This window comes from Pipistrellus hanaki, assembly GCF_964339955.1.
Source record: "Pipistrellus hanaki genome assembly, chromosome: 1".
In the NCBI taxonomy this organism is placed as follows: Eukaryota; Metazoa; Chordata; class Mammalia; order Chiroptera; family Vespertilionidae; genus Pipistrellus; species Pipistrellus hanaki.
The window spans coordinates 104,095,868-104,112,193 of record NC_140503.1 but is presented as its reverse complement, the minus strand read 5'-3'; the positions used below and the strand labels follow the sequence as shown (position 1 = coordinate 104,112,193).

Genomic DNA, 16,326 nt, shown 5'->3' with positions numbered 1-16,326 from the left:
AGGTGAATAAAGCCAATTCCTGCAGTACCAAAGGAAGCCAGGCTATGTTGGAAGACTGCAAATGAAATGGTCAGAGGGGGGCAGATGTATTCAGTCACCAACCCTTCCAGAATCTTAGACTTCTGTCTGTCACCACATTGGCTCAGGTAACTGTGAATGAATTCTGGAGCCAGATTAGCTGACCTCAATGCCCAGATCTTCCCATTAGTAGCTACAAGACCTTGGGCAAGTCACTTAATTTCTATGTCCAATTTCTTCACCTGTAAAATGGGTATGCCAATAACAAAACCTTCTTCATAGAATATTAAATGACTTCGAACATGTAAAGTTCTGGAATAAATAAATATTGCCTTCTTTATTTATCTTTTCTCCCCCAGAAATTATCCCAGTAGTCTTATATCAGATGCCCTGAGCCTCATAGAGTCTTCTAGGTATCCCTTATCTTGTGGAGTCCTATGGCTTGTTGAGGAGGGGTTTTATTCTCCCAAAGTTCATCTTAATTCTCTTCAGGGGCTTTCACTTGCTTTCAGGATAAAATCCAAACTCCTCAGCATAGCATCCAAAGTTTCCTCTTCAACCACTGCCTTCTATGGATCTTCTCTGTGGCCAGGCCTATGCTCCCATAGGCCCTCTTCCATGCTTCAACCTCATTTTATACTCATCCTGTTCCTTTTGTCTCTGCATCTTTACCATGCTGCTTCCTACATTAAATATTACAGTTTGCCTCAGTGATAATTCTAATTTGAGCAGCAGAAGTCATTTACTCCTATGGTTGGATGAATGATTTCTATTACTCCTACAACTAATGCTACCATTTTACTACTCCTACTACCAGCTAACTATAGACTGTTTGCTGTCTACCAAGTACTATGTAGACAGTAAGCAGTCTATAGTTAAGCACTTTACATGACTTAGTTTATTTAATTATTAGAGGCCCAGTGCACAAAATTAGTGCACAGGGTGAGGGGAGGTGTCCCTCAGCCCAGCCTGCACCATCTCCAATCTGGGATCACTCTCACAATCCAGGACTGCTGTCTCCCAACTGCTCGCCTCCCTGCCTTTCTCATTGCCCCTAACCGCTTCTGTGGTCTAGTCACCCCTAACTGCCCTCCCCTACAGGGTTGATCGCCTCCAACTGCCCTCCCTTGCAGACCTGGTCCCTCTCAACTGTTCTCCCCTGCTGGTCATCTTGTGTCCACATAGGGGCAGAATCTTTGACCACATGTGGGCAGCCATCTTGTGTGTTGGAGTGATGGTCAATCTGCATATTACTCTTTTATTAGATAGGATAGAGGCCTGGTGCAGGGTGGGGGTGGGCTGGTTTGCCCTGAAGGGTGTCCCGGATCAGGGTGGGGATTCTCTTGGGGTGTGGGGTGGCCTGGGCGAGGGGCCTATGGTGGTTTTCAGGCCAGCCACACACCCCCAGCGACCCAAGCAGAGGTCCTGGTATCTGGAATTTACCTTCTACAATTGAAACTTTGTAGCCTGGATCAGAGCCAAGCCCCCTGGTCACTCTGTGGCTGCCATCATTTGTTTGGTTTTATGTATCTTCTATAATTGAAACTTTGTAGCCTGGAGTGGAGGCCTAGCCCTGCCAGGCAGGTAGAAAGCTTTGCTTCCTCCATTGCTGGGGGCAACCCTAGCCTGCTCTTTCCAGCTCCATGGCTGCCAGCATTTTTCTTAGGATTTATCTTCTATAATTGAAACTTTGTTTCCTTGAGTGGAGGCTTAGGCTGGCTAGGTGTGTGGAAAGCTTGGCCTCCTCTATTGAAACCCAAGACTCTCAACTGCTCTCTGTGGCTGCAGCCATCTTGGTTGGGGTTAATTTGTGTACTCGCTCTGATTGGCTGGTGGGTGTGGCTGGTGGGCATGGCTTGAGTGGAGTGATGGTTAATTTGCATATTACTCTTTTACTAGATTGGATTATAACATCCAATAGCATTCAGTTTTACAGAGAGGAAGGTTAGGTTTAGAGAAATAAAGACTTGCTCCATGTCACAGAGTTAGTGAGGTGGGGCCTGGATTCACACTCAGGTCTGTCTGACTCCAGAGCCTGTATACAGAGGATTGGTGAAGGTGGCATGTTGGCATTACTTGACACTGAATCTTCGAGAGTTATAGGAATCTCTTTCACGGCCTGCATGGAAAGAGTTCCAATTCAGGGTTCGGGTTCTGGAGAAGGGCCACATACAAATGAAGAGACTTGAGACTTGAAGAAATTCAACTTGGTGATATGGGGGGCCAGGCAGTAGTCCAACTCTAGTGGGAGAACTACTCACTGCTCTGGCCCTGCCACCCCTTTTATTGAGGCTTTGGGGAAAACATCTTAGGCAACATAAACAGAAATTTACATGTAGCCCTTAGGCAGGAAATAACAGAAACTTACACAGGACAAACAAGGTGGAGGCTGCTTCAGCTAACAATATCTCAACTAAAGGTTTAGAGCAATTAAGGTTGTTGACCAGCCTTCCTGGCTTCCTGTCAACATCTCTTTTTTAGTGAAACTGATTTGTTTTCCAGCAAAGAGTGAGGCTCAAGTTGCTTCAATCACATAATAGATTCTAATAGACACCTCATTAATAGCTTGATCATCTCTAGTTAAAGCTTGTCCCATTTCTAGGCATATGCAATTCAAAGGGATGACTTCTTTATATTGAACTGAAATTATTGTGTCTTTTCTTTATTCCCACTGATCCTGATACTGGCCCCTGGGGCTACCCATAAAAACCAAATCCCTTTTTAGAATCTGAAAGTGGTTATCCCCACCCCTAATAATAACGTTTATCAAGATCCTACTCTATGATAGGCTCTTACTAAACCTCAGTTAATCCTCATGAGAGCCTAGGAACTAAGTGTTAGTATAAACCACTCCTTATACAGGAGGAAATTGAAGTTCAAGAAGCTATGTAATGTATTCAGAGACACCAAACTGGTAAATGGCAGAGCTGGGATTCAAATCCAGGTCTTTGAGACTGGAAAACTGGTACTCTTAATTATTATGTTACTAGAGGCCCAGTGCATGAAATTCATGCACGGAGGGGGAGGGGCGGGGAGAGTTCCTCAGCCCAGCTTGTACCCTCTCTAATCTGGGAGCCCCTCGAGGGATGTTTGACTGCCCATTTATGGGAAGATGGACATCCCTCTCACAATCCAGGACTGCTGGCTCCCAACTGCTTGCCTGCTTGCCTGCCAGCCTGATTGCCCTAACTGCTTCTGTCTGCCAGCCTGATCATTCCCTAACTACTCTCCTGCAAGCCCAATTAACACCTAACTGCTCCCCTGCCAGCCCAATTGCCCTTAACTGCCCTTCCTTGCAGGCCTGGTCCCCCCCCCCAAACTGCCCTCCCCTGCAGGCCTGATGACTCCCAACTCTCCTCCCTTGCATGCCTGGTCCCTCCCAACTGCCCTCCGCTGCTGGCCATCTTATGGTGGCCATCTTGTGTCCATATGGGGGAAGCCATCTTTGACCACATGGAGGTGGCCATCTTGTGTGTTGGAGTGATGGTCAATTTGCATATTACTCTTTTATTAAATAGGATGATGCCTCCCTATTAAAGCTCCCTGGCTAAATCCTATCTTCTCAGCTAAATATCTCCAATTTCTTCAAACTATAATTCCATATATTAGTATATTTTATGTCCTATCATGGTCTCCTCAGGGTAGGCTAATGATCCTCTTAAATATGAAGCCTAAAACTGGATATAGTCCCAGGTTTGACCTGACTAGGGGCATTTAATTGTGCTTTTGTTTTAGACACATCACTCCTTAGGCAAGAGAAAATGAGGAGGGTACTATGACTACTTGGTCTTGGTGAACCTATGCTGGTTCCTAACAATCACCACTTTGTTCCTGCCACATGATCAATAGATCCCACTTTGCCTTTTGGCCAGTGATTAGCCATTAACCAAGGCCAATTTAGGTGCCACTGATATATAATGTCCCAGCTACCTGTAGAATTGTGTCTCTCTTAACTTTAGCCAACTGTTTAAGGTATAGAAGGAAGGCAATCTTGGTGAGTCAAGGTATCCCAAAAAAAATTATAGGAAGAGGACCGGAGGTACCTGTCATTAAGTATCCTAGTACTGGAGAACATGGAATACCAGCCCAGCAGAGCCTCTAAACTATGTATCTGTAGCCATGCTCATACCAGTGACAAATGTCACTAGAAACCATGATTTTAGCCAAGGTGGACAAATTATATGGCCCACAAAACTGATGCCTCTCCTAAAGGATGGGGTGGGACACTTGATTCAAGGGTCATAAGCCCATTTTTTTTTGAGCCAGAAGACTGAATATAAAAAAGAACCTGTAGCTGTTCAGGCACAAGCAAACTCTCTTCTACACAGATGATACTGCTGCTAGTTTCTGGTTCCAATCCAGATCCTACATGATCCAAATGCTGGTGGACTTACCCCTGGAAGGGTCTTCTGCTCGTGCAGTGCCCTCTGAGCCTTGAGAGCAGAGTCCCGGGCACAGTAGGTGAGGAAGGCACAGCCTGGGGAGGAAGAAGCTGGCTCAGGGGATTTCCTGAAACCACCAAATACTCTTCCTATAAGACCCCATTATATTGACAAACTCAAGGTCACTTTCCTTTAACCAAAAACACTGCTTCTTCTCTGCCTCATACCTTCTCTGAAGGGAGGGGCTTCATGTACCTTTGACTCTATTTCATTTTCTCTTGGCCTTCTGCCTAGGGAACATGTGTACTCACACCCAGTAACATGCTTATACAATCCCACATCTCTCCTCACCACTCCAGCCATAATCGTGCTGAGGTTAAACCTCACTAAGCCACTTTGCCTTCAGCTTTAACCCCAGCTTTCCCTTTTCTTTTTGGAATTATACAGAATATCCCAACTCATTTTCAATGTGAGGAGGCAGAAGAGGAGGAGGAAGGTTGGGGTCCAAGCCCAGAACCCCACTACTTTCCCCCCCCCACCCCACAACTTCTTAATACTTCCTCCCTCCAAGTTTGAAGCTGAAGAATGGGTTAATTTGAGGCTTGGAAGATGAGGCTGGTTTAAGGGCTTCCTGTAGGTAAGACCTTCCCGTGCTCTCCCATCCTATCCAAGGAGCTTGATCTTGTTAGTTCTCCCAAGTCTTCAAGATAGGGCCTTTTAAAGGCTTATGGTACCTCAAATCTGACTTCCTTAAAATAGCCAGTAGAAATAGGGCAAAGGAAGAATTTGAATTGAATTAAAGGGTTAGTCCCAACCCTCTTTGTTCAGCCTCAGAACCTTAGTCTGCATTGGATCAGAGAACTCTTCCTTTCCAACAGGCATTGAACACTCACTCACTTATTTTGGTGGGGCATTATGATGGGCTTGTGGATAAAGTGGCAACAAGACAGACACATTCTCCACCCTCATGGGAATAAAGTAAAGGATTATGAGGAGCATGCATCTGAGTCCAAAGAATTGAGAAGTGTCTCAGAGTACATCGAGTTCTCAATAATAAATGGAGTTTAACCAGGTGACAAGAAGGGTGGTGATTATTTCAGACAGAGAAAATATGAAAAATTCAGTGTGTTGGGGAAATTGATGGAAGGCTAGTATGGTTGAAGATTGGTAATGGGGGCAGAGTGGCCAGTTAGGTATTCAGGATCAGGTCATCTATAATCTTGTCTGGATTTTGAACTTTTTTCCCTAGGAGCAGTGAAGAGCTACTAAAGGGTTTTAAGCAGTGTTGTGATATAAGATATGTTTCTAAAGAGTCTTGAGTGTAAGAAAGAGAAAGACTGAAGTAAAAGAAAGTAGATGTGGGAAAGAACTTGGTGCAATTTTTCATTGCAGCAGAAGACTAGAAAGGCAAATGGGAACATTTTATTCTGTCTTCTATTTGGGTGCCCCCTTAAGGTGGGTGGATATCTGCCATTTATTGCATGAAAGGAACAGTAGAGAACTCTTGGGACAAAGACTTATTGTATCAACAGGGAAACAAGCCCAGAGAGTATCAGTGGCAGGATTGGATTTGGAGTCTCTTAATTCCTAGGCTAAGGTTGTTTTCAAAGCACTGTGGCTGACTCCCTCTGTACCCAACCACCAAAAGGAAAATGAGTCACTCTGCCTTTTGGACATCACTGTTGCTGGGGAGGGGGTGGGGGAAGATGCTGACTTGGAGACCCTCCCTGATCATCTTGCAAGGCAACCCTTCCTTGAAGAGTTGCAGGTTGGTTTGGAGCTAAATCACCAAACACCTGATTCTGTTTACATCTCTGCTCCATCTTCTACCAACATGCCATATCAACTGATATTGAAACTGGGCAGGGCTGGGGCCCTGTCTGAAAGGTTCAGGGGCTCAGTTATGGCATAAAGGAGCCCGTATGGACTACTGGTATGGGAATGGAAGGATGTGGGATGGAAAGACAGGGAAGCATGTAAAGGCAGATGAATGAAAAACAGGAAGAATTAAACCTAAATAGAGAAAGAGGGAGGGAAGAAAAACGGGAGGGAGGGAGAGAGAGGATAAGGAAATAGTCAGAGACTCTGATGGTGAAAAGAGTAAGAATTAAAGGTATTCTATACACTGCCCTTATTGTAAAGATGGCCTTAAAAGATTAGCTTGTACTTACATACTGAAATAAGTGTCTATAAAATAAGAAAGTAAATTGCTATGGATATAGCAATATAGGAAACTGGACTGAATTAGAAGAAATCTGGGTAGTATAGGCTTGTCCTTTTATGCCTCATTTAATATAACCTCAACCCAAAAGGTAGAAGATACACTGCTACCTAGTTGGTCCTAGTTCTTCTATGGGCATTTATTTTACTGAAGCCCCTATATTATTGTGCATAGGAACTCCCCAAGGTGCCCCAGTGGAAAAGGTGCCCCAGTAGCAGCCTGATTACAGCTCTCAGCCCTTATGAAAATACATTTAGCTGTTACCCAGGGCCCACAACTTCTTTCCTAAAAAGATCATAGAGGATAGTAGGTGAAATTGCCTCACCAAATTTGGTGAAATTTCTCACCAAATCCTGAAAACACAATATGGTGAACGTAAGGAGAGATAAAGGTATTTCTCCTCATATCATGTCCTTCCCTGACCCATGTATGACGTGTGACTCTGGCTCTCTTACTCCAGATAGCTTGGACAAACTTGTCTGCATGTAAACAGCCTCCTCCTTCTCTCTATAGGAAGAAAGGGGTGTGGCTACACAAGACTATGTTGTCTCTGTCTTTCTAGCAAGGGCAGAGAAAAGACTCCTGTCTGTCTCTTCAACCTGGCCCACCCTAAGGCGGGAAAGCAGAAAGGTGTAGGAGGATTGTGGAGGGACAAAGATGAGATATAGGATTGGGGAGATTAGAGCATGAAAGTAGTGTGGGTTCAGCTGAGAGAAAACCTGAGATGAGGGAGCACAAGGTGGCAGGAATTCTAAGCTGAAGTTAGAGTTCTGGACTCAAATCAGAAGCAGAACACTATGTTGTGATTCTGGCAGGGGTAGGAGAGATTTGCTATTAAACATGAGGGTGGAATTTGGAGCTAGGAGGGGGATTGAATTTTGTGAGTTAACTAGGCCTGGGTCCTGAAGAAGGGTCGAGTTTGGACCTGTGGCATTTCAGGTTGTCAGTCTAAGAGCCAAAAGAAGGCTCTGCAGGTTGGCTGGGCTTGGAGGCCAAAATGAGTGGTGCAAGTCCAAGATACGTGTACGGATGGGTAGGTCTGAGTAGGGTGGCACACGATAGAGATATTCAGGAATGATTTCGTCCAGCATTTGGGAGATTGAGGTTATTAGAGACCAAGAAGGTGGGATAAGTTTTCAAATTCCAGGATTTGGGAAGTCTGCTGAGAGGGATGGAGGGAAGTCCAACGGAAAGTCGGGGACTGTTGAGATGTAGGAAATTGGGAGTTTGAGTGCAGAACATGTCAGGGAACCAGAGGGATGATGAAAGGGAGCATGTCAGAGAAAATTCTGGGTTTGGGGTTCTGTGAACTGGGGAGGATACTGGGTTGAAGTGAGGCTGGTATTAGACTGATGTAGGACTGGATCTAGGTAGGGCTAAGGTTGGGGCTGCATTTGGGGCTGGAGTCTGGGCTGGGCCGAACTCTAATCGGATTGGGGCTGGACAGGGCTGGGCTGGGCAGGTTGGGTAGGGATGGGTAGGACTGGATAGGGCTGGGCTGGGCTGACTCCGCGCACCTTTATGGAGGCCGGTGGGCCGGTCCTTCAGCATCGTCAACTCGTAGATGCGGCCGAACTCCTCAAACAGCGACTTGAGGTCCTGTTCATCTAAGCCCCGAGGGATCTGCCCCACGAAGAGCTTTATGGCATCATGGTCCTCCATGGGCTCGGCAGGATCTGGGTTTAGTCTGCTCAAGCAGATGCCGCTGTCCGCGGTACTGAAACCCAAGCGCGGGCCGGGGCGATGGGCGGTGCTGACCCTCCAGGCGCAGCGGCCATCTTCCTGCTCAATCCTCCCTTCCTCCAGTCTGGAGCGTCCCGCCGGTCACGCTGTCCCCTCCCAGAAGGGAGGGGGCGGGCCCAGGGAGGCGAGGGAAGGGACTCCGCACAGGGAGCGGGGTCCCTGGTGAAGGGGGCGTAAAGAGGGTGGGGCGGACTAAAAAGGGGCGGGGACGGGGCGGGGCAGGCCCAGACAGCAGGCGGAACAACAGGGGGTCTGGCTTGAGGTCGCTGTCGGAAGCTCTCTGGGCTCCTGCCAGAGCTTTCCCGGAGCCAAGCCCTAAGCTCGTGATTGGTGACGTCAGGCAGCGGTTCTTGGAGTCTACGCAAATAATTTGCATAATAAGGAAGCAGAGGCCAATCAGAGCTAGAGTTGACGAGGCTCTGCTGGAGGGCGAAGCTGAGGCTGGACTCACGTGCTCCTGCTCGCCATGGCAACCAGACCTTCAGATTCCCTGTAAATGTGAGCGGGCGTGGCCATGAATAGTGCGTGCGCGCCTTGGACCGCTTCGTTATGCATGGTGATGTCTGTGGGAGTCGTAGCTACCTGTTTCCTCACACTCTGGCGCACACGGGCCTTTCCAGAGGGGTGGATTGTTTTTACTCTTCTCCATTCCCACCACCAAGTCCAATTCCTCGGAGCCATCCTACTCCACCCCATCACACCTCTCTTACTTTGGTGTCTTCAACCATTTCCTTACCCACATGCGTCAAACATGTTTGTCTTCCCTACATCTCCCCCACCTCTGCTTTTTTTTAATTGTAAAGAAATTTTTGAATAAAATGAAAACTGCAGAAACACTCATTGAACACCGATTTCTCCTCTGGAGAGTGAGGGAACTTATATTAGCCATATGCCCAGATATCTGATTCATTCCAATTTTGTGCTATCTACCTTTTCTAGACAAGAAACCTGACGGTCTGAGAGTGAAGGAGATTTAGATCAGGTCCACCCCTAACATTCGCTGAGCCCAGGGCAAGGGAAATAGACAAACTGTGTTTAAATATTTCTGGGGTCACTTGCCCTCGCCGCTCGGAGCCGCCCCCGTCGCCGCCGCCTGGCTCGTTGCGGCTCCGCCACAGGGGCTGGTGCGGAGGGGCTCCCAGTCTGGCCGCCGCCGCTCCGGGCCTGCGGCTCCCCCGAGCTCCGTTGAGGAGCCGCCGCCGCGCCTTGAGGAGGGCGGAGGAGCGGGGCTGAGCGCCCGGGGAGGCTCGAGCGCAGGGTAGAGGGACCAGGGCAGAATCACCAGCACTGGCTGAAGGTTTGCTGGCATGGGTAATCTCATTAAGGTGCTAACCAGGGACATAGACTACAATGCAGCACATTTTTTCTTAACATGGGGAATCTTCTCAAAGTTTTGACATGCACAGACCTTGAGCAGGGGCCAAATTTTCCCCTTGATTTTGAAAATGCCCAGCCTACAGAGTCCGAGAAGGAAATTCATAATCAGGTGAATGTAGTGTTAAAAGATGCAGAAGGCATCTTGGAGGACTTGCAGTCATATAGAGGAGCTGGCCATGAAATACGAGAGGCCATCAGCATCCAGCGGATGAGAAGTTATAAGAGAAGGGGTGTTGTTGTCCCACTAGTAGGCAAATTAAAGAAATTTTATAAATTTTCTCAGAGGTTAGAAGCAACATTAAGAGGTCTTCTGGGAGCCTTGACAAGTTCCTCATACTCTCCCACACAGCACCTAGAGCGAGAGCAGGCTCTCGCTAAGCAATTTGCAGAAATCCTTCACTTCACACTCCGGTTTGATGACTTCAAGATGACAAATCCTGCCATACAGAATGATTTCAGCTATTTTAGAAGAACATTGAGTCGTATGTGGATTAATAACGTTCCAGCAGAAGGAGAAAATGAAGTAAACAATGAGCTGGCAGATCGAATGTCTGTTTTATGCCGAGGCAACGACAATGCTGAAAACCTTGTGATGCCACAACAAAATTTATATCAGAGAATAAAAACTTACCCATAGAAAATACCACGGACTGTCTGAGCACCACGGCCAGCGTGTGCAGAGTAATGCTGGAAACGCTGGAATACAGAAACAGGTTTACAAGCAAAGAGACCGTGTCGTTCTGCTTGAGAGTAATGGGCGTCATCATACTCTAGGATCATGTACATCCAGTGGGAGCATTTGCTAAAACCTCAAAAATTGATATGAAAGGTTGTATCAAAGTTCTTAAGGACCAGCCTCCTAATAGTGTAGAAGGTCTTTTCAATGCTCTCAGGTACACAACAAAACATTTGAACGATGAGACTACCTCCAAGCAAATCAAATCTGTGCTGCAATGACACTCCGGAGCGAGCGCTGGCGGTGACAGCGGATGCAGTTTTTAGTGATTGCAATTACTCTCTCACTCCCGCTTTATTTCTTCCCTCTCCCTCTGCCCTCTTTTTAAATCATGTACTTGTTCTTAAGACTTCCTTTCTGCCAAAATCTGTCAAGCTATACCCTGGCGGGGTTGCCTTTTAGACAGGCCGCCTGAGGCAGCTAATCATGCATCACATTGGGGTCTCCACTGAGAGAAATTCTGTGACTTGAACTAAATATTTTTAAATGTGGATTTTTAAAAAATATATTTTATTGATTTTTTACAGAGAGGAGGAGAGTGGGATAGAGAGCTAGAAACGTCGATGAGAGAGAAACATCGACCAGCTGCCTCTTGCACACCCCCTACCAGGGATGTGCCCTCAACCAATGTACATGCCCTTGACCGGAATCGAACCTGGGACCTTCCAGTCCGCAGACTGACGCTCTACCACTGAGCCAAACCGGTTTCGGCTAAATGTGGATTTTTTTTGAAAACTAATATTTAATATTGCTTCTCCTGCATGGCGAAACTGCCTACTCCGCTATTTAAAACCCTCAATGACTTTATTTTCTACTGCCGCTTTTTCCATGTGCAGCTAAATTAAAATGTTTAAATTAATTGTGTTGTACAGATGGTACCAAACACAAAAACTTTTTTTAAATTAGTAAGACTTTTGTTTAAAGTTTTAAGTTTGCATTTTGACTTTTTTGTAAGGATGTATGTTGTGTGCTTAACCTTATTAACTAACGTTAAAACTGTGATGCTCATGTTTAAAGAATGGCTGTTGATGATAAAATAAAAGTCAGCTTTCATTTTTCTAAAAAAAAAAAGAAAAAAAAAAGTTGTCGCCCTGCCTGGGTGGCTCAGTTGGCTGAAGAGTACACCAAGATGCCCAAGCTGGTTTGGCTCAGTGGATAGAGCCTTGGCCTGCAGATCGAAAGGTCCTGGATTCCATTCTGGTCAAGAACACATATCAGGGGGCGTGCAGGAGGCAACCAATCCATATGTTCTCTCTCACCCCTCCCACTCTCTCTCTTAAAAAAAAAAAAAAAAAACAATGGAAAAATATCCTGGGGTGAGGATTAAAAAAAAAAAAAAAAAAAAAAAAAAGAGTACACCAAAATGTTTCTCTCTGACCTCATATCAATAAACTTATCTTCAGGTGAGGATTTTAAAAAGTTTTAAATCAAATTAAAATGTTTGTCTCCAATTTTTACAAATACGCATTCATAATAAAACTGAAAAAATATATAAAGCTGGTTTTTATATGACCAAGTTGACAAATATTCGAGCTCATGGAATATTATTACTCTTGCTCATGTCTGAGTATTCTCTTGATTTAGTGATGTTTGGACATAGGAATAATACAATAAAGATAAATAATTTATACATTATATACATTTATTTTAGAAAATCTTTTCATGCCTTTTTTTATCAAGTAAAATTTCTAACTTATGCCCACTGATTATTTCAAGAAACTTCTCAAGAGCAGCAGTAGAATTGGAATCAAAAAAATATTATCACAACAAAATTCAAACTCAGAAATAAATTATGATTTCAAAAATATATTTTTAGTGATTTCAGAAAGGAAGGGATAGGGAGAGAGAGATGAAAACATCAATGATGAATAAGAATCATTAATGAGCGTCAGATACCCCACACTGGGGATCAAACCTGCAACCCAGATATGTGCCCTGACCAGGAATCAACCATGAACTCCTGGTTCATAGGTCAATGCTCAACCACTGACTCACAACAACTGGGCAAAGTTGTGATTTTTAGAAGTTATTTTAAACTTTTAATAAAAGTTCTTATTTAACTTTCATTGAGTTCATTATGTTTTGAAATTTCCTTTGACCCACAGATTATTTATAAATGTATTTGTAGTTTTCAAACATTGAGAGATTTTCCTGTTTTCTTTCTGTTACTGATTTCCAGTTTGAGTCCATTATGGTCAGAGAACATACTCTGTATGATTTCAATTATTTTAAGTTTGTTGAGGTTTTATGACCTTCAGAATATGTTCTATATTGGTTAATGTTTTGTTGTTACTTAAAAATAATGTATATTCTGTTGTTGAGAGGAGTGTTCTTACCAGTAAATGCTAATTAAATCTGTTGGTTGATGGTGTTATTGAGGTTTATATTCTTGCTGGTTTTATGTTTAGTTTTGTCAATTGTTGAGGGAGGGATTTTGAAGTCTATAATTGTGAATTTATTTATTTCTCTTTTCAGTTAAATTAGTTTTTACATTATATATTTTTCAACTGTTGGTTAGTACATACACATTTAGGATTGCTATGTCTTCTTTTATAATTTATAATAATAAAAGCATCATATGCTAATTAGACTGGACAGCTGAACAACCTTCCAGATATAATTCTGGACATCCTTCTGGATGAAGTTGCCCCAGTGGGGGCTGAGGCAGAGGCAGTTAGGGGTGATCAGGCAGGCAAGTAGAGTGATTAGGGGTGATCAGACAGGCAGACAGGTGAATGATTAGGAGCCAACAGTCCCAGATTGCAAGAGGGAACCCAAATTGGGAGAGGATGCAGGCCAGGCTGAGGAACCTGTCCCTCCTGTGCATGAATTTTGTGCACTGGGCCTCTAGTTATACTATATCACTCTGAATTTGTGATCAATTTCTTGCCCATAGGGGTAAGCTCTTTGTCCAATCTCTTCCCACACCTCACAGACCCTCCCCCCCCCCCCCGAGAACTGTCAGTCTGCTCCATTTCCATGCCCCTGATTCTATTACATTTACCAGTCTCTTCCGTTCATCAGGTGTTTTTGTTTTTTTTTTAAATATATTTTATTGATTTTTTATTTTTATAAAGAGGAAGGGAGAGGGATAGAGGGTTAGAAACACTGATGAGAGAGAAACATTGATTAGCTGCTTCCTGCTGGGGATATGCCTGCAACCAAGGTATATGCCCTTAACCGGAATTGAGCCTGGGATACTTCAGTCAACACTCTATCCACTGAACCAAACCAGTTAGGGCTTCATCAAGTTTTTTATTCATTTGATTTTTAGGTTCACTTGTTGATAGATTTGTATTTGTTGTCACTTTGTTGTTCATAATTTTTATCTTTACCTTTTTGTTCTTTTTAAAAATAAATCTTTATTATTCAGATTATTATAATTGTTCTTCTTTCACGCTCCCCTCCGCCTGGTTCCCACCCATTCTCTGCCCTTCCACTATCCTCATCCATAAGTGTACAATTTTTGTCCAGTCTCTTCCCACACCCCCTATCCCTTTTCCCCTGAGAATTGTCAGTCCACTCCCTTTCTATGGCCCTGATTCTATTATATTCACCAGTTTATTCTGTTCATCAGATTTTTTATTCACTTGATTTTTAGATTCACTTGTTGATAGATATTTATTTGTTATTCATAATTTTTATCTTAACCTTTTTCTTCTTCTTCCTCTTCTTAAAGAATACCTTTCAGCATTTCATATAATACTGGTTTAGTGGTGATGAACTCCTTTAGCTTTTTTTTTTTTTTATCTGTGGAGCTCTTCATCTGACCTTCAATTCTGAATGATAGCTTTGCTGGGTAGGATAATCTTGGTTGTAGGTTCTTGCTGTTCATCACTCTGAATATTTCATGCCACTCCCTCTGGCCTGCATAGTTTCTGTTGAGAAATCAGCTGACAGTTGTATAGGTACTTCCTTGTAGGTAATGAACTGTTTTTTCTCTTGCTGCTTTTAATATTCTCTCATTATCTTTTTCTCTTGGCATTTTAATTATTATGTGTCTTGTTGTGGTCCTCTTTGGATTTCCCTCATTTGGGGGTTCTCTATGCTTCTTAGAGTCATAAGTATATTTCTTTCACCAGATAGGGGAAGTTTTCTGGCATTATTTCTTCAAATAGGTTTTCTCTCTCTTCCTCTGGTACCCCCATAATTCGGATGTTAGTTGTCCTAGAGGCTCCTTACACTATCTTCATATTTTTGGATTCTTTTTTCTTTTTTCTTTTCTGGTTGGCTGTTTTTTGCTTCTTTGTATTTCAAATCTTGATTTGATTCTTGGGATCCTCTAGTCTGCGGTTGGATCTCTGTATATTATTTTTTTATTTCAGTCAGTGTATGCTTAATTACTGATTGGTCCTTTTTCATATCCTTGAGGGTCTCACTAAATATTTTGAGATTTCTAGAAGATTCTTGAGTAACCTTATAACTGTGGTTTTGAATTCTATATCCAGTATTTTTGCTTTCATCCATTTCTTTCATTTGTGACTAGTTTCTTTGTCTCTGCATTTTGGCTGCTTCCCTGTATTTGTTTCTATGTACCGGATAGCTGCTAAGTCTCCTTGAGTTGATAGAGTAGCCTTGTGTGGTAGGTGTCCTATAGGACCCAGTGGCTCAGCCTCCCCAGTCACCTGATGTGGATGCTCTTTATGCACCTCTTTGTGGGCTGTTTGAACATTCTTGTTGTAGTTAACCCTTGATTGCTGTTGGTATCACTGGGAGGAATTGACCTCCATGCTAATTGGCTGTGATGACCAGAAGTGTCTACACTGGAAGATCTGTTGCACAGGAGATACCCTTATGGGGCAGAATGTGCTTCATTACATCTTTGTTGTTCACTGAGTCTGCCCCTTGAGTGTGTCTCTTATGGACGTGAAGAGTTATAATCTGGTATGATCTCACTCTGACCTCTGGGTACACTGGCTCTTGGATCTCCAAGGAGGTGCAAAGTCAGCCCCTGTCTTGGACTGCCCAGCAGGAGCTATAGAGACATTTGCAGATTCCTCCTCTTTGTATGGAGTTTTAAAGTACCCAGATGAGGCCCAGCTGTGAGGCAAGGCAGGTTGCTGCTGCTGGACCTTGAGCCTTCTTTTGGAAGCTCTGGGGCTCTCTGATCCAGCTATAGTTTGACAGGTTTTAGGTGGAGAAAGGACAGGCCATTCATATGCAAAAGCTGCTGTGCACAGCTTGGGTGGGGTTGTAAATTGGGTGGGGCAGGGTCTCAGGGAATTTCCAGGGCAGAGCAAACAGCAATAGCTGCCAGTCAGCCCTGCACCCAGGATGTCCCCAGGTCTCCACATACTGAGCCCCTGTGCAGGAACAATGATCGCTGCAAGTACCTCTGAGAGAAAGTTGCCCTAACAATCCTGTCCTGATGCCAGACAGTCCAGTTTCTCCCCTTATGTGTCTGGGTACCCCAGAGTTTTTCCCAGCACTGGAGTTCAGAGCAAGCAAAAGCTTGTATCTCCCTCCTGATTAAAAGAGCGGCACATCCTGGTGCCAGTACTTTCTGTGCCTCTGGATCTCTTACCAGTCTCACTGCACTTTTTTCACCTCTCTAGTTATGGAACTTTCATTCAGCCAGCTTTCCCATGGTCTGGGTGGTAGTTGGTCTGCCTTTTAGTTGTAATTTTGATGTGGTTGTGAGAGGCAGCAAGTATAGATGTTTACCTATGCCACCATCTTCGAATAATTGAAATGAGTTTCTTACAGATAGTATATAATGAGTCATTTAAAAATATTTTTATTGATTTTTAGATAGTGAGGACAGGAATGAAAGAGGTAGAAACACTGAAGAGAGAGTAACATCATTGATCAGCTACCTCCTAAATGCCTCCTACTGGGGATTGAGACTG

At 44.1% G+C, this 16,326-nt stretch overlaps 1 protein-coding gene and 1 pseudogene across 2 annotated transcripts in view; one reads left to right on the top strand and one right to left on the bottom strand.

The window, feature by feature from the left end:
- CELF6 (CUGBP Elav-like family member 6) overlaps nucleotides 1–8,399 on the bottom strand; it is a gene marked incomplete at both ends in the record, with an annotated part of 43,178 nt that extends 34,779 nt beyond the window's left edge. Inside the window, 3 exon segments of the mRNA XM_084898125.1 lie at nucleotides 4,413–4,495; nucleotides 8,139–8,363; nucleotides 8,366–8,399. Coding sequence (XP_084754251.1) covers nucleotides 4,413–4,495; nucleotides 8,139–8,363; nucleotides 8,366–8,399 — 342 coding nt within the window.
- Nucleotides 8,400–9,736: 1,337 nt separating this feature from the next.
- On the top strand, nucleotides 9,737–10,698 carry LOC311629759 (CYFIP-related Rac1 interactor B-like; annotated as a pseudogene). Its single transcript has one exon. The product of its transcript is annotated as a CYFIP-related Rac1 interactor B-like (transcript).
- The last annotated feature ends 5,628 nt before the right edge of the window (nucleotides 10,699–16,326 follow it).